General features: G+C 34.0%; 1 protein-coding gene across 6 annotated transcripts in view; it reads left to right on the forward strand.

Annotated features, from left to right (window-relative positions):
* The window catches only part of HDAC9 (histone deacetylase 9), a 921,220-nt gene that overhangs the window by 433,204 nt on the left and 462,655 nt on the right, over nt 1-25,361 (forward strand). Inside the window, exon 1 of one of the 6 annotated variants that reach the window (XM_011944156.1) lies at nt 2,471-2,638. The exons of the other annotated variants lie outside the window; for them this stretch is intronic. Coding sequence (XP_011799546.1) covers nt 2,638 — 1 coding nt within the window. The 5' untranslated portion in view covers nt 2,471-2,637. Of the gene's footprint in view, nt 1-2,470; nt 2,639-25,361 lie in introns of those variants that run through there. 6 annotated transcript variants of the gene reach the window in all.

The raw sequence follows: 25,361 nt of genomic DNA on the forward strand, positions 1-25,361 counted from the left end.
TATATATATATGTCAGTTTCTAAAAACTAAGAAATCTAAATTCTATTCGATTTCTCCAGTATATCTAGTTTTTTTAAAATTCCATGAAGCTTGGGTTTAAGAATTGGTTTATGAAAAACAATTGACGATTATAAGCACAATAAATATACAGGTTAACCATAAGATATGGGGAAAAGGCAAATATACATCATGAATGACTTTTAATAATAAATAACACCAATGCTCCTAGCTTTATTACCACAATATATAAAATGCAGCTATAAGAGATACTGTCATTATAATGCACTAATGTAAGTTACTGATTTAAATAGATGAGATAAAATTCTCAGCATATGAGAAAAGTGAGTGTAAGCCTCTGCTTGTTGTTTGGGTATTACTACCTTTTGATGTTCCCAGCAAGTCTCATATACAGTAAAATGTGCAGTTTTACATTTGAGAAATGTTATTTCAATTTACTTTAATTGTGTGCTTAATTCAAACCTTAGCAATTGTTACTTTGCTCTAAAATTAGAATTCTGTTTTAATGTTAAATTTACATTTTATATTTTTTGACTATTAACTCTTTGTTTCTAAATGATAAAAATGTTTAAATGGATGTTAGTGCATTTTATGTTACACATTTGCCAAATGCTATAGAATGGATAACTTATAGAGGTCTTCCGAATATTCATAACATATTATTATTTTCTTTTCTTTTTGAGATGGGGTTTCGCTCTTGTTGCCCAGGCTGGAGTGCAATGGCTTGATCTCGGCTCATTGCAACCTCCGCCTCCCAGGTCAAGCTGTTCTCCTGCCTCAGCCTCCTGAGTAGCTGGGATTACACGCATGTGCCACCAAACCTGGCTAAATTTGTATTTTTAGTAAAGATGGGGCTTCTTCATGTTGATCAGGCTGGTCTTGAACTCTTGAACTCAGGTGATCTGTCTGCCTCAGCCTCCCATGTTTTTAAAAGATAAATATGTTTTGTGTTTTTGCTTGCTCTAAGGAATCTGCTGACCATTAGGAATTTTCAAAATGAAAGACAAAAATAGGAAACACACAGTAATTGAAATGTATCTTAAAAGAAGTCAAGATGGATATAAATTCAGAGAGTGGAAGTGGAAGCAACTGAAGTAACAACATAACATGTTGCATCCTGACCACTCTTTTAATGAGCAGGTTGAAGATTTTGGAAGATGAAATTGTTTGAAGATTTGGGAACTGAGGTGAAAGAGTCATTTATCGGTTCATTTTTTCACCCAAAACTATTTAAGAACCAACCATATGGCACAGAAGATACAGCTATTAAACAAAGCAAGGAGATACATGGTTGGTTGTTCAGTGGAATGATGGATGGATAGATAAAGCTACTTGAGATAGGAATTAGTATTAAGGTGAAGTAAAATAAGACAGTGAGATACAAAGTGACTGATGGGGCAGTATTAGCTAGCGTAGCTAGGGTAGTTAAGTGAAGGCTTTTGAGTATGCTAAGCTGTAAAGGATATCTTTCTAAAAAAAGAAAGTAGATTTTCCTTCAACATTTAATTTGGTCTAAGTCAAGGAGAACAGAAGCACGGTTAGAATAGAGTAGGAATGGTCTGGATCTATTTCAATATTGTTACCTCTGCTTTGTGGAAAGGATGCGGAAGTATTTAGCAGTAGGTGGGTAAGGGAACCACAGAAAGACTGTTAGCCGTGATTTTCTCTGTTTTTCATAGAAATCATGAACCGAGTGCCTCTCTTTTGTATTCATATTATTGACTTGAAATGAAGGCTCTTTTAGAACTTGTTGCCTGTCCTTGTTCCTAAGGTTCACCTTTGTCTCTCATCTCACCTGTACTGTCAATTGTGCTAAAATTTCTTACCCAAGCGGTATGAGTCATTGCTAGTAGTTTAGTGAAGCAAACAGTTTCTCTTTCTCAGAAACCCAAAAGAAGGGGAGCAGAATATCTTCGCCAGCTGAAGTTAGAAGTCTTAGAACATTTTCTCATAAACACAATATTGCACACTTTTTAAAGGGGTATAAAATACAGTATTCATTACACAGGCATTTACTGTGTACCTACAACGTGCCAGGTATTTAATTCAGGTAAATCATGGGTCAAATCACACCTTTGTTAGGCGGCTGGAGAATCATAACTTCCAAACAAAATATTTAGCATACAGAGTCTTCGCTGGGTTAGCAACTGGCTAGATTCCTGACACATTGTTACAAAAAAATAGCTGTATAAGGAAGTATTTCATGAAGGTGACAGATCTATTTTTTAAAAAGGGAGAAACAGCTAAGAGCTATTTTTCCCCCACACATTATGCTTTGGAATAGGGAACAACAGTGGATACACAGAGTAGGTTGGACAAACATTTTTGAGGGACTGACACATTATCTCACATGCTTGATGCCTCATGGGGTTTTCCCTCAACATTCCAGTTGGTCTAAGTCAAAGCACAATTAGAATAGAGCAGGAAGTCTTCTGGAGCTATTTTAATCTCCACTTACTTCTGCCTTGTGGAAGGGTGGGGAAGCCTTTATCAGTGGGTAGGTGGGAGAACCAGGGGAAGACTGTCAGCTACGATTTTCTCTAGCCTCAAGAAGACTGAGACCGAGCCAAACTTCTGGCCAACATGCTTTGTGGATTCACAATGTAGCTTGAGAAAAATAGTTAGTAGTGACTTGTTTTCCCTCTGAGTGATTATCTCACTCAATCAATATTTATTGAGTACTTGAAAGCTGTATTTTTTAAACGAGGCTGCTTGTTTATCTGTTATTGTTGTTGATTTCTTATTATAAGAATTACCAGGTATTTCCTTCTTCTGAGATATCTTAATGCTCTAGTCCAGCTGGTCATCACTGGGGAAAATTCTTTTACAAGCCCAGTGCAAATATTACCTAATGTCTGACACCGTCACTGATTCCCCTTCACCTCCATAATATTAATACTTCCCTAATTACGTGTATGTTTTTCTCTTTCTCTCTTCTCTCTCGATCCTCATAGTCCTTTTATTACTCTCTTTAGAACATTTCCATTTTCTGTCTTATACTGTGACTATTTATGTATGTGTGTCCCCATCCCCCCAATTAGTTACATTATAAGCTCCAAGAGGAAAAGGATCATGTTTTACTTCTATTTTTATTCCCTACAGTACCTAGCATATAATTGATCCCTGAGACTATTTTTAGATGAATGAATGAGTGATTAAAGAGTACAGTGTTATTGCACAATGTGTTTTTTATACATTTGGTATTTTTAAAAAATGATTTCTTCTTTTATGAAGAAAATTACTCCTCTGTTTCTTTGTAGATTTGAAAAATGTAGACAATTTTGAGGAGTTAGAGCCTTTTGCCCCCAAATTAAAATTATTCATTATAGAATGTAAGCAGCAATGACCTCCAATGCTTTAACAATGTGTATATGACCCTTTAAATGCTTCAGTTATTCTTAACAAAGGGAATTTGGGAATATTCTTATTTGATTTGATTTTTCAATGAATAATGAATGCCAATAGAAATTTCCTGGGATATGTGTCTGCATTCAAAATGTGAAATGTGAAATAGCTAATTTAAGACTGCCTGAATATAAATGCATACTTTTTTTAATCCAAGAGAAGAATAAATTTGGTTGTGAAAATGATTACAGGTGTACTTTTATGTTATTCGAATACCACTTTGCATTTAATACTATTTTTCCCTTCTCCTATATTTTTATGTAGAGACAATTTTCTTAAAGGGCAAAATAGGTGGATTTTTCTGTTAATAATAATATCAGTTGGAAATAATTTAGCCCCACGATTGCTATGTAGCTCATCTGCATTTATTCTGGCATTATTTAATTAGCTATATTATTTGACGGGGGGCAAGGAAAGATGATTTTCGATGAACAATTTAATCAAAATCTCAATGCCAAGGGTATCAGTAATTTGAAAAATTATCTAAAGTAAAATGGTAGAACAAGGAGTTAACATAGTGAGATATTAAGGAAATATAGATGGAATGGGTGAATCAATCTCTATATACAACTCTTCTAAGAAGAATGAGAAAATTATCTTTATGTGTATGTGGGAAAGGAATGGTATAGGGAATAGGATGTAAATCTTTCAAGGTAGTCTTTTTGCTCTATTTTATCCTTAAAACAGCATAAGTTAGGATAAGGGCATTAAGACTTAGAAAATTAATTGAGTTCGTTGATAATATACGTGTGGGCCAAGAAAGGAGTTAGATAATAAAACCAAATTTTACAGCATAGGTGTTGAACACAGTGTAGTATATCATGGTGAGCAAATGTATGCCAGTGTCCTTTTAGTGAATTTGCAAAGGCTGCCAATTAGGCTTTCTTATCATTGTTCATTTGTTTGGCGAAAGATCAACATAAAAATGTTGGAAAAAAGTATCTGAATATCAACTTAACCTAACTTTTATATTGTAAGAAGGAAAACAACCCTCAAAAAACTGATACCCCTAGTACCCCTAGTCTCTCACTCTTTATTATCCCAATAATTAAATGGACATTCTTCCACATCCTTGATCTGGAAAAATCAATATCTCTTTTTCTTTCTTTACTTTTACTTCCCAGCACATAGTTTCAAATCTGAATATAGATATAACTCTGTTAGAAACCCCTATCTCAGTTCAGTCTCAGATGACTAGAAACCAAACTAAATTGCCAGGCACAGACTCATTCCTTTAATTCCAGCACTTTGGGAGGCTGTGGTGGGAGGATCACTTGAACCAGGAAATCAAGGCTTCAGTGAGCCGACATCACTCCATTGCACTCCAGCCTGGGCAGCCGAGTAAGACTCTGTCTCAAAAAAATAAATGAAAGAAAAGACAATATGTTAAATTGTTTAGTAGACATGGGGGACAGCATCTTTCCATTTGATTATCTACTGCCCAGTCAACTTCCTTGGGCACTCAACCAACATGTAACAGAGATTATCTTTATGCTTCACCAGTCATGTATATGAGACCCATTTTCTCCACACCCTTGCCAATATTGGGTATTGTCAGACTGTAGATATTTTTGCCAATCTTAAATATGAAAATGGTAGAGAATTACTTTTTTCTATGAATTTTTCTGACTACTGTTGGATTTGAGTGGTTTTCATACGCTATTGGCCGTATGCGTTTTCTTTCATGGAGAGATAATTCCAGGAATGCAAGATTGGTTAAAGGGAAAAAGTCTATCAGTGAATGTTGCCCTGTTAATAACGAATTAAGAAAAAAAAAGATATTCTCATCAGATGTGGAAAAGCATGCAATAAAATTCAGCATACTTCTAGCATAGAAACTCTTATTAAACTAAAAAATAGAAGAGGGAAATAAGTGTTATCGACCAAAACCCATTCACCCTATCTGAAACTTTATATTTAATGGTAAAATTAAAAGACATTCTCTTTAGTGTCAAGAATTGTCTTTGGATTTCCTAGTCAATGTTTCAAGACATGAACATTCAATAAGATGTACTAGAAATTAAAAGGAAAAGAAAGTAATTGAAATAATAAAGAGTTCACTTATATTGCTCAGTATAAAGTCAGCAAAAAATAAAACATTGAAAGGATTATTTTATATAAAAAAAACCAAACACAAAATGTAATAGTGATAGCATTTTCATGGCAAATGAAACTTTTATGGAAAAATTAATAAAATTATTGAAGGACATATAAGAAAACTTGATCAAATTTGAGTGATGCTATGTTCATGAATAGGAAGAGTACATCTTTAAAAAGTTATTTATTCCCAAATTAATATATGTATCTCTTTGTTTTTAAAAGTTTTTTTAAAAAAGATACTTGATGAATAGTATTAAATCAGATATACTAAGTGATGTATAACAAGAAGTAAACCATATTTCCACCTCAGCTCTACTAACCATTCAATTTCCTGCCTCATACATAGTCTGCTATACATTTCTTCTATACATTATAGGTTTATTATACTTCAGCACAATGTTGATTAAAATCCTGACAGGATCTATGGGGGAACATGGCATACTGATTCTAAAATTCAAATGTACAAGTAAGTGTGCACAAATGGCAGTTTTGTAAAGCAACAAATGGAGAGAAGAAGGCTAGATGTCACGTCATACAAAGCTGTATTAAATAATGATTATTTGGTTTGGGCAGGGACATGCTCACATAGATATCAAGGAATAGAATATAGCGTTATTTTTGGTAGCTTTGTATATGACAGAGTTTGCATCACAAATCAATGGAAAGAGGACAAACTATTAGTTAAATAGCTTGGGAATAATTAATATATTCAGTTTTTAAACTCATGGCCCAATGATTTTGTACTCAAATATCTATTTTTGTAATACTGTTGTTATCTAATTATGCAGGTTGCAATGTAAATTTCTGCAATGCCGAAGTATTGTATAATGCATTTAGGATCTTGCATTGTATAGAGGGACAGGAAGGAATTTTATGAAGATATGGCAGGGACTTTAGTAAAGTGGTTCTAAACTAGGTGAGAGAAGTACACAACGTTTATCTAGCTCAATTCTCAAAAAATAACTTGAGACCAAATAAAGGATTCAGATCGAAGAGTCTGATAGAGTGAAATAGAGAGGTGATAATTCAATCAAGGAGGAAAGGTAGAAAACTGTATCCTAAAGCTTCACCAAGTTAGTCACAGAATAGTAACTTAAAAGACCAATGAAGAAGTGACTTTTAAGCTGATGCCTGAGTGACTAGAAGAGCTCAGCCATGCAAAGATCAAAGGACAGCAATTCCAGGCAGGGGGAACAGCCAGTGCAAAGGCCCTTGAGACCATTATGTATTTGACTGTTCTCAGAATGAAGGCCACTGTGGCTACATCACTTTCAACACAACAGAGAGGATTTTCAGGAGGTTTAGCCAAATCTGCCACTGTCTATGTGAAGACCGGTAATCTAGCTATCTTCTCTGGCATCTGTAAGCCAGGATAGGTTGCCTAGATTACCGTTAGGTCCCTGCCATCCTTAAATATTTTAGGGATTTGACTTTTTAATTCCCTAAAACAGATCGTATCACAAGACTATGTCTTTCTTGAACCTCCAAAGTAATTTTGATTTAGTGGGCAAATAACCCAAGTAATTTGTTTGATACTCCTAGTTTATAATCCTACAGATTTTAGGTTTAGAAACCCATTCACTTCTAGCTTATTTAAACGTTATTGCTTATTTTGAAGCTTATGCTGTGTCTGACTTTGGCTTAGAATGTATTGCCTTTTCACAAAAGTGTTGTGGTCTGTTATAGACCGGTTTACAAAGAACTATTCACTAATTGTTATGACTTATCTAGCTTAGTTTGATACCTCAGAACAATCCAAATCAGTCTCTCTTTTACTCTGGTATATGTGTTGTATGTGTATATGCATATATAATGCATGTATTACAACTATAATTGAACTATTATATGTTTCTCTGTAGCAAGAGTTATGTCATTCTTCTAATAGAAATAGAAAGAAATAGAAGGAAAATTTGACTATATACTAAATTTCTTATAGCTTAGAACTTTATTACCATTTTAGTAATGAAGATTATTTGATTGTTTATCAGAAATATAAAGTTTTATCATTAGTATTCATGTTTTTCTTTCAATCTCTTTGCCCAGTGACTGCATTTGAATTTCCTAGGTCAATTTAAAATTGTATTTCACTTGTAAAAATTCGGACTTATTTTGGGCTAAAATATAACAGAAATTCCAGTTTATCTCAATAACAGAAATTATTGTAAAGCAGAAACTTCAGTTAAATATTAACACTTAATATAATTAATTGCTGCAGGTCAGCTGCTTAATAAGTAAATAATTATTTCCAGCTATCTTTTTTTCCCAGTTTATTTTAATCAAAATAATTTTCTTGGCTGTGCTCTGTGGCTCATGCCTATAAATCTCAGTGATGTGGAAGGCTAAGGTGGGAGGATAGCTTGAGGCCAGGAGTTTGAGACAATCCAGGGCAACATAGTGAGACCCTGTCTGTACAAAAATAAAAACAAAAAATAATTAGCTGGGTGTTGTGGTGTGTGCCTATAGTCCTAGCTACTCCAGAGGCTGAGGTAGGAGGATTGCTTGAGGCCAGGAGTTTGAGACCATCCAGGGCAACATAGTCAGACCCCCTCTCTACAGAAATAAAAAAAAAAAAAAATTAGCTGGGTGTTGTGGTTTGTGCCTGTAGTCCTAGCTATTACAGAGGCTGAGGTGGGAAGATTGCTTGAGGCCAGGAGTTTGAGTTTGAAGTGAGCTATGATCATGCCACTGCACTCCAGCCTGGATGACACAGCAAGACCCTGTCTCTAAAAATAGTAATAATAATAATAATGATAATAAAAATAATTTTCTTCATTAAACTAGTGTTTTGGAATAAGTAGTCCTTAGGAATTTTTATTCATAACTTTTTCTAAATTCCAGTTTATAGTCATATGGTTAAAATTTTAAAAACAGAAAGAGAGATTATATTGGTTATTGGTTCTAAAGTCATATTTTATTGGGTTTTACACCTACTATGGGTGATATTTAAATGATGCCAAAGCTACATGTTGCAATCAAGATAACAAGAGTATTTTTTCCTTCTTTCTCATTCCAATCTTTTGAAATGTAATGCATGGAAATTTTTCTTTCATATGTTAAGTGTATCTCATTGCTGAATATAGTGTGCCTCACTGAAGTATTCACTTCGTTGCCAAAAACACATCAGTCATTCACAAATATTCAGTATTCTGAGAATGAATTTTTTTTTTAGCTACTTGGGTAGTTGGTGAAAGCCAGTTTGCAAAGATTTCTAACTCCTACAGCGTAAGACATATTATGTGGAATCCAGGGCTAAGTAGCAGCTCCCAAAACATGAGGTAGAGTTCTAGATACATTGGACCCCCGGGCTACAGTATCCTGGACCAAGATTTGTAGCCAGTTAACAGAATGGCAGTAAGCAGTCTTCTATTTTGTCGATGAGATCAAAGAGCATTATAATTTTGGAGAACAAAGTGGGTTGCATCCCTGAACACATTCATTAACATTTAAAGAAAATAGATATGAAATAAAAATACAATCCCTGAGTTAATTAAAACATGGAGTTTCAAATAAGCAAACCTAAGGCTTAGAAGATTGGTTGACATATAATAATTGCTTAATGAATATTCATGGAATAAGTGAATGAATGAATGGATTGAATATCATCCATTTACAGCAGCTGATATTTCAAGTGCACATGTGCGTTTGCACTTTAAATGTTCTAGGCTTTTTATCCTGGGTTTTCTAGGCATAAGATATATAAAGAATATATTTTAAAAGCCAAATTTTAATTTTAAAACTTAAAGGGAAGAAGAACTTCTTTTCCTTCTTCATGATGCTTTTACTAAGGACACATTATTATTTTTATGAATATTAACTATGTCATACTTCAAATATGGAGGTTCTTCAGTCACACTTAACATTTTTTTGGGTTGTTTCCTTCAGGCAAAAATAGCTTTGCAGTTGTGATTTTATACTCTTCATCCTGCCCGCAGGCCTCTTTCTAGTAGGGCCACATTGTGTCATCCAAATTTATTATGTGCAGTATAGTTAGAGAATAAAACATCAGGATGGTTGGGTTTATTGCATTGGTTTCTAAAGTGAAATTTAAAAGCCCTTTAAGAAGGATTTCCTCTGGGTAAAATATATTCAGTTATGCTTACTTCCATAGAAAATGTGATTTGGACAACAAAAGGCCAAACTCGCTTGAGTCTTTGGTATGTTCTGGATAGCTGATGTTATTAGAGTTGTGGTTTCCAGAAAGGGGGATGTCACCTTACCGCCCTAGTCAATATCCTGTTTACCTAAGAACAGAAACAGGGAAAGCACAACTCAGCCTTCCTTTCATCTCCTTCACATGAGAACCCCAGAGGATGTTCTGATGTGTGTCAAATTCAAATTCTAGATAGTAATATATTAGGCTGGGTGCGGTGCTTCACGCCTGTAATCCCAGCACTTTGGGAGGCCGAGGTGGATGGATCACATGAGGTCAGGAGTTTGAGACCAGCCTGGCCAACATGGCCAAAGCCTGTCTCTACTAAAACTACAAAAAGTAGCTGGATGTGGTAATACGTACCTGTAATCCCAGGTATTTGGGAGGCTGAGGCAGAAGAATCACTTGAACCCCGTTGGCAGAGGTTGCAGTGAGCTGAGATTGTGCCATTGCACTCCAGTCTAGGTAACAGAGTGAGACTCTGTTTCAGGAAAAAAAAAAAAGTAATACATTAAACATCTGATCTGCCTTAGCTGAAAAATCAAACATCTGGCATAGTGGTAAAAAATTATATAGAAAGATTACTTAAAAAGACATCTGATTTTAATTTTCTTTTTCTGGCAACAACAACAACAATCACCATCACCCCAATTCAGCCAGCATTCTCTATATTTCTCATTTATGTTTAAACAAACATGAATACTTAGTCCAAGAGAAATTTTTTGGCTGAAAACTGATGACCTCACACATTGACAGATTTACTTTCTGGTGTTTAAAGACAAACATATTCAGAAAGCTTATGCATTACAGGGTATCACGTGCTTACAGGAATTGATATCTTTTAAGAGTCTGTCTTTGTGACTGCCTCATTTCACTGCTTGCCACCTGACTCTGTTATTACAAATGATAAAAGTTCAAAGAATACATTATGAAAATGCGTTCTGAGGTTGTTTTATTTACTTGCTACTTTCCACTTGTACTTTCATGTAAAGCATGGTCCCTTATACCTGGAAAGAACTGAATACGATGATTGGGAATGAATGAACTAAAGGGTCAGCTTGTGTGATGCGAGAACTGCTTGCCTTATTTCTTCCCCCACTCCCCATTCCTCCTCTTTTACAGTCTAGAGTCTAGTATGGCTGCTATCATAGTTCTTCTATACATTCATTCTAAAGAATTAGCTGTAATCTATTACACATCGAATACCAACTTTGTTATTCTCTTGTCAATCAAATTTCTTTTCTCAACACTGATTTGAACATTTGTCCATCTTTCAGAACACAATGTTGCAGGTAGAAGAGTACAAGTTAAGCCAGGATGCCTTAATTAAAGAAGAGGCCTTTACTCCTATTTTCTTCCATTCTCACCCGTTTCTGCCAGAATTGTGACAGCAGAGCAGAAAATGGGCTTTTTGTGCAGAGTTGACAAGATACAGGCTAGTGAAGACAAGAATCTTCTTTCACATGCTAAGGAACTCCTGACTATACTTCTGAAGTAGTAATTGGAATGACAGCTTTTCTGGCTGAAGTACAATTTTTTTGTTTTAAAAATACAAATGGTCCCTCTCATTTTCTATTCCCAGTTCTTTCACTCACATGCTAACACTTACAGTTATACAGTGTTCACACATACATTTTTCATTGTTTTCTCATTTGAAATACAATTTATGAGAAATTTTCACCATAAGCAAATAATCACTTATTTGTTTTAACTGAGCTTTTAAAAGGACATTATTTATTATTATTTCACATACTCTTGCATTTATTGATTTACTGTCTCCCACAGTGGTTGATTTACTGATATTAATCTTCTCCAACTAGACTGACTTCTAATGACTCATTTATTTGGGAACAACTTCTATATGAATCAAAATCAAGAGTTTGACATAACCCGGAAAGAGACTTGAAGAGCCCAAGAGATCTGTGAATAAGCTTTAGGCAGTTTCTGAATCTAAGAAAATGGTCCACAAACAAATATATTTGTGTACATGTGCATTTTTGGGGAGAGACTGTCAATTCTGTGTCTTAATACTCAAAGAAGTTTGTGTTCCTAGCAAACGTAAGTGACCAATTTTAGAATGAGTGGTAATAAATTTGATTATTTGGGTTTTCAGCCCAAGATTAAAAGGCACAGATTACGAGCAGGGGAAGTTACTAGATTTAGACTTACCTAAAGACTTACCTAGAGCCAAAGCACACAATAAAAAGCAAGAAGAAAACCAACCCATCTTCCAAATATAGAAAAGGTTGAGAAATAACTAATGCAAAAGCTGTCCCACCCCCATTAAAGCCAACTGTTGTATTTTATTTAACTGGCCATGCAGTATCACAATGCAGTTACTGATAGGCCAGTAATAGCCCTGGCTCCTCCATGTTATAGATGTCTTTAAAAGCAGAGATGTGTCTAACCCATTTTGGAAAGCATACCTTAAAACATTAAAGTGGAATTGTTTTTGATACTTCAAGGAAGAAGCTTCCAACACCTGAAATGTTTATTTTCTAGATCCTCTTATTCCAAAATGAAATCAAGCATGTGTATGAAGCTGTGGGATGTGTCATTTGACCCTTGAAGCCATATTGTGGTAGAAGTTGAATCTTCATGTCTGTATAGCGCAGTGTCTGTATTATTAGTTTTGCAAACGTCTGTGGGCTCTAAGTGATTGATAAATACTATGTATCAAATGAACCTAAAGTTTAGTTTGAAGACCCTACTTCTTAGATCAATATGAAAATGATGCTAGCAAAAAACATAGTTTAGATATTATGCCTTGGAAAAATATTTCTATTTATATTAATGAGTTTATGAGTGATGTCATCACAACTCATTCTAGGAAAGATCTAGGACAGTGTAGTCCTATCTAGAGAAAGTTAAAAAAGAATAATGGTTGACTTGGTATTCTTAGTCAGAAACAAGTTAAATGACAAATTATGACTATTTTTTATTACATGACAGACAAATAAAAAGTTACCATATATTAAATGCTCGAGGTTAATATCTATAAAGCAAAAATATAAACTGTAAATCAATAAGAAATACCAGTAACTCAGTAGATAAATAATCAAAGGCTATGAATAACACATTTACAAAGGAATAACCAAAAATAGGCAGTAAGTGAGAAGATGATCAATCTTTGTCATGATTAACACATCAGTGAGGTGCCATTTTTGTCAACATTATGGGAGTAAAAATAAATGACTAGATAATGCTTAGTGTTGATTGGGGTTTGGAGGAAAGGGGTATTGTCATATGTTAGTGGAAGAGCACACTGTTCAAATTTTGGAGCGGCATAAATTGGCAGTACTATAAAAATTAAAAATCTACACACCCGACAGTCTAGTAATTCTACTTAATTGCTACACAGAAATACTTGCACAAATTCACAATAATTTATGTACCAGCATATTTATTAGCAGTTTTATTTATAATAATGGAAAATTGAGGGCAATCTAACTCTAAGTCAATACATAATCCATACTCTGAAATCAAGTCATTAAAGTTATTAACTAATGTCTGAATATATTAACATAGAAAGAGGAGCTCAATATATTAGCGAATGCAAAACAATGTAGAATTGTATACCGTACATATAGCATAGTAAGCTCAACTAATGATTCATGATACTTGTTCCCATTATTTTCTTGTCATAGTAGGAGTAGAAAAGTAGTAAAAGTATTTTAACCCAAAGAAAAAAATGCTAGCATCAAAATCACAGTTCAATACAGTACGTGTATATCAGTATGTTAATTTAATTAATTAACAAAAGTATTAATAAGTTTACTTCAGGAATAAGATTAATTTACATGTCTGTGAGAACCTTCTTGATATACATTAACATATTAAAGTAATAATGCTGTATTTTTCTTTTCATTCTGAAGACCACCTCTTGCAGGTAACTTTTTCTATTTTATTATGCTGTCCTATTCTCTTTCTTTACTTAATTGTATATCACAACTATAGAAGAAATAGGTTACCTGTTACTTGCAGAAATGTCACTCACTATTAATATCACTTTGCAACACAGACAATTTTTCTGAATAATTAGAGGCAACTAAGCAGGCTTAAATGGAGTTGGTTAATTAAGATTAAAATTCTAAGGGAGTATGATGAACCATGTAGACATATGAGCTTTCTGTTCTGCTTTTTTGTCAAATGTTTCTGGCACCTGAGTTTTCTCAACTGCCCTTCTGTTGAATATGATTTTCACACTGATGTAATGAAGAGTGGTGGTCTCTGGACAAGTAAGCTCTTCATTTGTAGAATAATTATATGTCAACGCATATTTTCCAAAATAACAGTCCTACTACTCTAAGTGTCTTGGAAATAGTTACCTGACACCCAGAAAGTAAGTACAACTAGCCTAGAGCCTTGGTCTGACACCAGGCAAGAGGGTTTATGAAAGAAGATAGCCCAGAAAGCTGGAGCCCTGCTCTGCTGTGTCGACATGTCTAGAGCTCAGAATAAAATTGAGTTTCCTGCTTTAGCCATAGCTGGGTCTTAAAATAACCTGAAGAAATTATAGTTCTGATTACACAGAAAGTGAAGGACTTAGAACATTCTCCTAATAAAGCCATGAGAATGACACAAAGCTTAGTCATCGGCAGTCCTCTAACAGGCATTTTAGAGAGAAAAATAGAGGTTTGAAATTGGATAATTTGATTTGAAATCTTGCCTAATTATTTTAAGAATGCAGAAAACCTTTCTTTTTTGGCCAAAAAAATAATGATCTGGAATCCAATTAGGAAAGAACAGGCTTTTAAAATGTTTGATATCTCCAGTAATGGAGAAAAATCATGTCTTTAAAATTACATTCTGCTAGAAACCTCATTCTTGGATGTCTTGCTTTTTGCATTTTGAATGGACAAATTTAATGTAATTTCCTTTTGGAAACATGGCATTGGAAAAGTTAGATGAGATGTTTAATTTTATGTTGGATCCTATCTACCAGGGTACAGATTTTTAAGAACAAAAACACTTCTTGTTTCGTTTTATTTCCCAAGGGAGATATCTCACTTAACAAGATGCCTTGCGATTTGTCACAATATAGATCATTTACACGGAATCTGTGTCCAGTCGTCCATCTATTTGATTAGCACACCATGAATAAAATAAGCAAAATGGATAAAGCTTCTAATATTCCCAATTTAAAAAATTGCTGTCTATTACTTTTCACCATTAATATGCTATCCCAAATGGCATTTATCACCATACTGTCTCACCATGTTTATTTGTATGCTGTTGTTTTCTCAAGATACGTTCAATTCAGATTATGTTTGACTTGCAGCCATATCAATAATATGACTAATCATAAACAACAGTCTAGGATTTCCAGTTTTTAGAAAAACGATAATAAATTTGAAATGAACCTATATTCAGATTTACATTTTACTTAGTATTTTTTTTAAAAAAACCATTAATATTCTGAAATGATTCCATTTATTTTTACTACAAAGTTAGCTGGACCTTTATAGCATTTTAGAGTTTTACACTAGGTTTAGATTTCACTAAGCCTTAGTACGATGTCTGGAAACAGGAGGTTGAATGAACATTTGTTGAAAGGAAAAATCAGTTATTGAAATATTGTGTCTTCTGTTATCATTCTTGAGAAATGGTGGTGAGACAACTTAGTAGAAGTGACTAACGACTACATATATACAGAAGACAGGATGTAAGTCTCCAAGGTAATCAAGACCAACAGGAGGATGTTAGACCAAAATTAACACCGCGAGAAATGTGTTATGCATATATTACAGCCCACGTGTGGAAATCTGTTCATTTATAGAGAGATTGCTTCTCTGTGAATGGCTAAGTTGGCTCTGCTAAGTACAAAAAAACACTTAGGGCCATTCAGAACTAACAGCCACACACTCTGAAAGACTAAACCAAAAGATACCTGATTAGTAAGTGCTCTTTAGATGTGGGGATAGACATTTTAACAAAGAAAGGATAGGGATGGAGAGGACTGCAGGGATAAAGCTCCTGGCTGGGAAACTCTTAGGAGCCAGGGCCTCCCAACAATATGCTAAGAGTGCAACCCTAGCTGTCTGGCCACATTTTCATTTCTTCTCTCAATCCTGAGGATTACTTATGAATTCCAGTCCAATTTCTTTCCAAGCATATGACTGGACATGACAGAGTATCTTAGCTTCTACATCATAAAGCTCATTTGTTAATACTGAAAAAAAAAATGCAGTTTTTTTTTTTTAAGAACAAGCATCCAACCAACAAACAAACCAAATATGCCTCTCTTATTTCTTGTCCTGTCCTATTTTTTATTTAAGCACTCTAGGTGAGATAATTGAAATGGGGCCCATGATATGTCTTAAGAAGGAATGATAACATTCAGTGAACATTAAGTGCTATGAATTTTCAATGTATAATGTTTTATTTGTTTCTCCCAGGAATCCTCTTTGTAGGTGGTAAAGTCATTTAACAAGTGAGGAAACTGATCTCAAAGAGGCTGAATAACTTTAACAAGCATTTATGGATGTCCACTGTATTTAGGCCAAAGTAAATGATGTAGTGTCTTGCTTCCAAGAGCACATTGTCTAGAGTGGAGGAAAAAGGCAAAGTAAACATGAGAGAATAGGTGCTAAAACTAGACTTTGCAAGATCGAGAAGACCTGGGAAGCCTTTCAAAGGAAATAAATGAAGGGAAGTTCAGTGTTTTTGAAGATGGTTGGAGGACATGATCTATAATGTTGCCATGGCCGGAGATGAAACTGTAAACCAGGCAGGAGACAGATGATTAAGGACCTTTAATTCCATGCAAAGCTAGTGACTTTGAACCTCTAAAGGATTTTAAGAAGAAGAGCTGCATGATCAGAAATACTTCTTGGAAAAGTAACTTTAGCTGCTGTGTAAAGGATGGGACACTCCTTAAAATGGGTTATGTAATTATCACATAACCTTAACTAGAAGTGCCCAGCAAGGAGTAGGAAGAGACTAGTAAGAGCAAACTGGAAGGACCAGAAAGAGATAAATTGGGAATTCTTGCCAAAGGTAAAGGGACAAATCCAGAAAGAGCCTGAGATTTCCACATTCATCACTGGGTAGACATGTTGCCATTATTCATTCATTCGTTATTTTTTCAGTGTCTCTTTTGTGCCAGACATTATCTTCGTGCCAAAATAGATGACAGAACAAAACAACCTTGTATATTTGCCCCTGTGGAATGTGAAATCTACACTATTTGCACACGTGTATGTGTGTGTGTTGGAAGACTGATAATAAATTATAAATGTACATAATTAAATTATGTAGTTGGTTAGAAATGGTGCTGTTAGATAAACAAAAGGTAGGGCAGAGAAAGGTGTTCATGAGTTGAGGGAGAAAGGTGCACTATTACATAGAGTAGTTAGAGTAGGTAATTTTTATGAAGGTAAGATTTTCAGCAAAGGATTGGAGAAGAATTGTTAAGGTGAGGAATTACATGAGACAGATGAGGAGATGCAAATGTAGACCCCGCCCTCCCCTTCACCTCCCCACTTCCCCCTCCTCTACATCTCCCCCTCCTCCCTCCCTGCACTGTTTCCTGTTGCTTGCCTTGCTATTCACCTGGACTGGCAGAATAAGTGTGGAGCTTGGTAGGTATGTGTAAAGCAAGACTGAGAGTAGGAAAACCTTACACTATGAAAACATAGAGGGGAAAGAAGCACTTCTTCATCTGGCTGGGTTAGCGATTCTCAGGATAGATACTCAAGTATAGAAGGTATATAGAGATTGGGCCTTATCTACACATAACTACTCATATCTACACAGATACATATATTTACATATGTAGTGAATGTGAGCATGAGCATTCATGTAATTAACTGCCATATTTCTTGTAGGGACTGAAAGTTAACAACTTTGTATATTAATACTCTAAAAGAACTCTAACTATAGCCTCCAACAAGAATTGCAGGGATTTTACACTCAGAATTACTACTCAGTTATAAACTTCATGTGGATTTTTGCTTTTTCTCATTTAGGGGAGTGAAATTGCTTCAGCCATCTACTTTGTGATGAGGCCTGCAGTCAGCTGTAGTTGAGAGGGGCGCTCACTCTCTGCCTTATTAGTAGTTTGTCTATGTAAAAACAATCATAAAACATGTACAAAAGTTAGATTCAGGATAGCAATATATTATGCGTTGTGGCTGCAAGATATTTAAATCTAACACCAATAGTATAACATTTAAAAATGTTAATTTATTTGAAAATAAAGTTTATGTTTAGGGGCAAAGGAAGATTAAGAGGATAGGAATATATATTTTCTCATTCTTAACTCTGTCTCTCTTCTAGGGATTGAGAGATACAGAGAGATTGAGAAACCGAATTGGAGTGAATGGATATGAGTTATATAGCACTGCCTAATCGATTATTACCTCCCCAACACCTGAGTTGAAGAATAGATGGAGAGCCTGTGTAAAAGATTTTGGGTGGAAGATTTTGAAATAAAACTTAGTGATATATATATGTGTGTATACATATATATATATTACAGATATGTGTGTATATATCTTACAGATATGTCTATATATGGGAAAATATGTATACACAAGAAAAACACTGCTGTTCTAAATGTAGTATGATTTTAACATACTACCCAATAAATCTTATGAGACTCTAAACTCATTTAAGATTTAATAATAGTAATGGATTAAATTTTTTTATTATGCTATTCATTACAAACTAGAAAAAGCCTAATAAATCAGTCTCAATCAGTAAAACCTCATAGATTTCCATGCAATAATGTGTTTCCTCAATTGCTTTTACAGGAAAATAATTACTAATTGTTTGATAAATTTAATTTTGGAGCAAATGTGTTGACAGCTGAAAAAACATGTAATGACTTGGAGACCAGATATAACACTAGAACAAATAATATTGGAGACTTAAAAAAATAGTAACTGATGAAAAAAATCTAATTGGGTTAAATATTTTAAAGTACCTACAAATACCAAGGGTTTTGTATCTTTTGTCCTTTTCTACTTGAAATTTCTTAATCATTTTGGTGATCATACAAGATAAATCTTTAAAATTACTGTTTGAGTATTCTGAAAATAAATATAATTCTTTTGTTAAACTATACTTCTCTAATTTACAGGCAGTCTTAATAAAATAATAAAATAATTCCTATGGATATTAATGTTCATTCTAGACAGTTTTGCTCAATCCATATTTTTGTAAACTGCATTACTTTGCTTTTTATAGAAGCTACTGTTTTTATATAGTCCCATTCCCCAGTTTTTCATATATATTGTATGGAGTCTTTAAAATTAGAAATACTACTGAAACATAGAATATATTAATGCTTGATGAAATGGGACCTCTCTTTTGAGTGTAGAACTGTTGCCTGCAAACTAAGTCTAGTCTTTCAGAACAGAGTAGGATGCTGTATATCTGTTCCCTGGACTTAGATCCTTTGGCCTTGGTTTTACCTGACTTTGAGAAATTATAATCCCTAGTTTTTATACATGTTTCACTTACTTTCTGCATATGATTTCTGGCTTACTTGACTCTAAGTTCTTGCTGCCAGTCTTGCCTCTACAGCAGTCCACATTCTCTCACCACCAAAGACATAATGTCTTGTGGCTTCCCCATTTTATCTCTGTGCCTGCTACTCAACAGTTGTTCTGCACCAGATGAAAGTCATTATTTTAGGTACTTTTTAGGGGGTACATAAATAATTATTTCCTCAAGAAGCCAGCGATCTGCATAGGAAAGGTTCACAAAGCAATTTTGAAATAATTTAAAAGTTTATATAACGGATTATCACGTGAGCATTGTAATTTATACTATTTTGTTGGAATTGTATAGAAATATTTATAAGTTGTTACTATTTGAGAATTCTTGTGTCTTAAATCATCTTCCTATTAGACTGATATACAAGTCTCCCCACTGACCATCCCCAATGCCAAAAAGAAGTATACTGTGAACACTGCAAAGTAAACCATTAGAAATTAATGGTCAGTACCTATAAAGATAGGAAAATATTAAAGGGGTGGTATTTTATGAGTAATGGAAACTTTTGTTGTAGATATTTCAACTGACACTGTGCCTTTATTACTACTTTGTACCTACATCTGAAGATCCAGACTCTAGTAGTTGTAATACAATAGATGCAAATGGTGGGAACATCTAGTTCTTGTCAATGTGTCACCAAAACATATTATCAAAGCTAATCTCATAAGGGTGTCAGAGGAAATTAAAGTTGCCTTTGGCTGCATGGTATAAGAACTGACTGAAATTTTAAACTACCTCAGTAGCTGACTATATACAGCAGCAGGAAGCCTTCAATTAACTGCACCAGTTCTATTTGTAGTACAAAGGATCTATGGCTTAGGATAGCCTACATAACTTAAAAAGAAAAAACTCAACTAGATCTTAACAGTATCCTGAAGTACAGCCTGAGAGAAAAGGATAGATAGGGTCAGATAGGAGCATGGAGCATAGTAACTAATTCAAAGGCAAGGGGGTCTTAGGTTGAGCTTTAAAAAATGTTCTGTCTAGTCAATAAGAAATTCAGAGACAATGTCTTTGAAAGAAAGGTAAGCCAGAATGAAGAGTAGCAGTCTATATTCTAGAGATTATAACAATAAAAGTCAGCAATATGAAATGATTTATTATAGAAAAAGGTGAGCTTTTACAAAAATAATGGGTAGAAAAGAGTTCTTGAGGTTATTAAGTAGAAATTCACATGGATTTAATAATGAAAGGTCATTTCCACATGATCCTCAGTTAGGCCCTGTTTCTTGGACTATAATTAAGAAAAAAAAAATGGAAGAACACTAAGAGAAAGGACTAGGGAGTGGTAGTGGCCCTAATGTTATTCTTTTACCTTTTGAAATGCTACCTGATACTAATTTTTGAGAAAAATTTGTTGGAGAGTGAAACTTGCATGTCTTTTGGAGAGTTTTATTTAAAGGTGAATGATCTCAATTTTACCTTGTTTTTCACAGTTGCCTCCCTCTCCTTTTGCTGTATGGATTATATGTATTTAAGTAAGTTAATGTTGGGAAAAAAATGTAAACATTGAGAAAATTACTGAGAGTCTCTGGGTAATATCTCAGAATTAGATTTGAAAGTCACTGAAAGATATGTTGTGGCTCAATGAGGAAGTTGTTAGATTTGTGATAATACTGAAAAAAATCCCTCTTTTGGTTTTATCTAAATTAGCATTCACAATACAAAAGTCATTCTAAGAATTATAATTAGGAGTCTGACATTTTACACAGAATTCGGTAGTTATTTTTGGTAAATAATTTTTACAGAAGATGTTTGATCAAATTAAAATTTAAAAATTTGAGGGATCAACCTATGGTTTTCTTGTATTAATATATTCATGTGGGATCTAAATGATGAAAAATTTTATTTTTTTTTCTAGTTTCAAATCAACTGGAATGTTTATCTGTAACAACTACTATAAAGAAGTTGTTAAAGTTCATGGAAACTGCCTTCTGTAGGAGACAGGTTACATTTTACAGTTCTATAAAATGAATCATAAAATTCAGAATTTTGCTCCACTTGTCCCATTACTGATCCATAAAAACTGGATTTAATTTCTACTGTAGTTATTTTTTAAAAATACACATTTAGTGCTTTAAGAATGGAATAATTACAGGTCAGGCATGGTGGTTCACTTCTGTAATCCCAGCAATTTGGGGGGGCAAGGCAGTAGGATCACTTGAACCCAAGTTCAAGTGGAGTTTGAGACCAGGCTGGGCAATAAAACAAGACTCAGTCTCTACGAAAATAGAAATAAAAGTAAAAAAGTAAGCCAGGTGTGGTGGCACATGGGAAGCTGAGGTGGGAGGATTGGGGAGGTCGAGGGTGCTTCTGTAGAAGACAGTTTTCCATGAAGTATTTTTTTTTTTAATTAGGTCAAATTAATTTGCTTATTTTTCAGAAAATAGATTTTGGAGCTGGTCAGAAGAAATGAGAAATACTAATGTAGCATATTAGAACAAATCATATTTTATATAAGTGAAAACAAAAAAAATTAGGTAAAATGGTATATTTATAAGCCCAATGAGGGCAATGGAATGAATTATGATCTGGGTTTTCAGACCAAATGGACTGTCAGATCCTTTAGTTAAACATTTGAAATATCACCTTTAAAATTAATGTTTATTCTTTTCTTCTTTGCCACTTTACTTTTCATGAGTCTTTAATAGAGCATTAAAAATTACTTAGCAAACTCATAATTATGTACTAGAATAATTCCCTTTAGTAGAATTTTATTGTAGGAAATAATTTCTAAAAGTGATAAAATTTTACCAATTTACAAATACTTTTGTACTAACAGTATTTAATAACAATGAATCTTTTAGTAGTGATAGATACACAAGGAAATAGGAATCAATGAGCATGGGACTTATTATGGAATGTAGTTGATCATGATTCAGCATATGAAGTATTACTAGAAGATGATACCTCTCTATTTCCACTCTTCTTTCTAACTTTAACAATTTCCTGCCCAGTCTAGGGTGTGCATATTTGGAATTATAACTATTTACAAAGGAACCACATGAGTAAAAAACATGACATAAAGTAGCTATTTTAGCCATCAGAGTTTTTCTGGGGTATTTGTATTAACTGCATTTCTGTTTTCTTGCTTGATGTCTTTATCCTTCCGTCATATGAATCTCTTTACTCCCAAACATTTGTCTAGGTATTAAACCTTTTTTCTTATGTGACGCCATGTGAGAGAGCCTCAGACATCTAAACAAAATAACAATGAGTGGAAAATTTCTGTAGCCAAGAAGAAAATTAAAAATAGGAGACAGAAAATAACCAGAGAAGAAAAAACATCTTTCGAAAAATGGTCAAATGTCATCCAGATAACCTTCCAAGGAAAGCTGCCTCTCACCTCCTTCCCCCTTCCTTCCTCATCTTCCTAAGGTTGTCAGTTGGCATAGGACATAAAAGTAAATAAAAAGATGGGCATAAAAGCAAATCAAAAGTGGTAGGAAACCAGCCAATAAAAATGGGGAGGTATTGTCCAGACCAGAATGAGGACAGAGATTTTACTTTCGTCAATTCCAAGTTAAATTTTCATCCAACACTTAGTTTGGTATTTACATGAATGCTTGTATAGATTTCCAAAGTAGATGCCAAAGTAGATTGAGGAAGTTAGTGGATTAGTCCCTGGAGTTTGCTTGTTAAAAGAATTTGAGAAGCTTCCCATAATAACTTTAACATAACAGAAAAGAAAACTGATAATTCTGTGTATTTTGTGTATTTATGGTTATATACATTATGTAGTTTAATTCATCCATAGACTTGTTTTTTCTCAATCATTTCTTTAGTTGTTTTAGAATTAAGAAAGTGCATTTGTACATGGTTGAGGAAAGGGTCTTGAACTCATTGGATTCACCAATTTTTAAAATCTTTATTGGTTTTCATTGATTTTATGTGGTTCATGATTTTTCATGACATTCACTTTTTTAAAATGAATCATAAAATCCAGCATTTTGCTCCACTTGTCCCATTACTTATCCATAAAAACTGGATTTAATTTCTACTGTAATTATATTTTTAAAATACACATTTATTGCTTTAAGAATGGAATAGTTACAGGTCGGGCATAGTGGTTCACTTCTGTAGATACCAGCAATTTGGGGGGTGAGGCAGGAGGATCACTTGAACCCAAGTTCAAGTGGAGTTTGAGACCAGGCTGGGCAACAAAGCAAGACCCAGTCACTACGAAAATAGAAATAAAAATAAAAAAGTAAGCCAGGCGTGATGGCACATGGGAGGTTGAGGTGGAAGGATTGGGGAGGTTGAGGCTGCAGTGAACCATAATCATGCTACTCCACTTCTGCCTGGCCAACAGAAGGTGATCCTGTCTTAAAACAAAAAAGAATGGAACAATTATAAAATAATGTATGTTCTATCTGAAAACAATGTGGTTAACACTTTATGGAAGCTGTCCCCAGAGCTGAGGGACACTTGCTGATGTGAAGTTAGCCAACCCATGACTGCTTCAGAATAGAAACAATGTTCAATGGTGTTGAACAAAAAAAAAAAAAAAAAAAAAGTGCCTTGCTAAAGCTACTTTTAATGCTGTGTAGCTCTAACAGATGATTTATACTGGTTTTCCATTTAATGAGCTGGCAGGGAGGATTTTTAGCTACTGCAAAATCTTCTAGAAAAAAAAGAAACTCTTGTTGAGAAGTCTCCGAAAGGGTGTGAAGTTTCTTATTTTACATTCATTAACTTTTTATTTTATTCAAAGTTCAGAAATAGGCTATTGGTCATGCATTGTGAACTCACCATCTGGCTCCATCCAGCTTCCTGAGGGATTTCCCCCTGTGTCACAATCTTCTGATGTACTTCATGTTTGTAAAAGTTTCAAATGCTTAATTATATATATAAAATATACATTTATATATGTATGTGTATATGTGTATATAAATACATATATGTAACACTTGTAAAAGTGTGAGAATTTAAATATAGATCCATAGTTTAAAAAAATCAATTGGTATATAAAGGCTTACAGTGAAAAGAAATTATCCTCTATTTCACTTCAACTTCAGCCTGACTCGATTCAATACTCCAGTCCTGTCTCCCATATTAGCCATTTTAACAGTTTTTTACTCTTATGCTTCTAGTGACAACCTCTCTGTTTTTAAATAATATTCTTACTTTATTCACTTTCAAAATTGTTTATTGACTTAATGCATGGTAATAAGAATAACTCACCAATTTTTCTCTTTTCTCTCCTTCAAAATATGTTTACATTATTCTTAGTTCATTCATTTATTATAATAATTATTATTAGTTACTGTTCAGAAACCTCAGGAAGAATAATTCTCTTAACTGATTTCTGAGTTGTTGAGATATGTGTGGATTTGAATGATTTGGAAAGTGAGTGGACTAGCAAACTGTAAACATCATATAAGCGTGCTTTATTAAGGAATGTGGTTACACTCAAATTACTCTTTTACTTAAGAAAATAAGAATTTAAACCACTTGACATAAACTGCAGGAAATTGTTGAATGATTTATCTTAATTTAATTTCTTTAAATTCTTTCCTATGATGTGCTAATATGTGTGTAATTAAGAACTAAATGAGAAATGTACTCTTGAAAAAACCTTTAAGTTTTGAAAACCTTATAAAAACATAAAAAGTCAGTTTTCCCCTATGATTAAAGAAAATCAAGCCAATGCATGACCTATATGTTGCTCCTTGACAGTCTCTAATAGACAAAGTACTGGATTTCCTATAAATAAGAAAATGGAAAGCAAAAAAAATCTGCTGTTCCTTTCATACTTTTACCCCCAACTCCTTAACTATACAATGTAATTCTGCCTCTAATGTGCTTGTGTAAGTGTAAGCAAAACTCAATACCTTTAGCCTTCCAGAATCACACTTCTGCTGTTTGAGTTCTATTGAACTCAATTTCAATACAAACAAGCAAAGGAAATGTTTAAAAAGTTGATATGTAATGAAAAATGAACTCTTTTATGTTTTGTCAAAATTTGGTGCTTCTGAAAAAAAATTTGTCAAATACATTTTTTGGTGCAAAGTTTTTGTTTTATATTTAAAGAATTAAAAGGCTGGGCACAGTGGCTGATGCCTGTCATCCCAGCACTTTGGGGGGCCAAGGCAGGTGGATCACTTGAGGTCAGAAGTTTGAAACCAGTCTGGCCAACATGGTGAAACCCTGTCTCTACTAAAAATACAAAATATTAGCTGGC

Source organism: Colobus angolensis, unplaced genomic scaffold (genome assembly GCF_000951035.1).
Source record: "Colobus angolensis palliatus isolate OR3802 unplaced genomic scaffold, Cang.pa_1.0 Scaffold229, whole genome shotgun sequence".
In the NCBI taxonomy this organism is placed as follows: Eukaryota; Metazoa; Chordata; class Mammalia; order Primates; family Cercopithecidae; genus Colobus; species Colobus angolensis.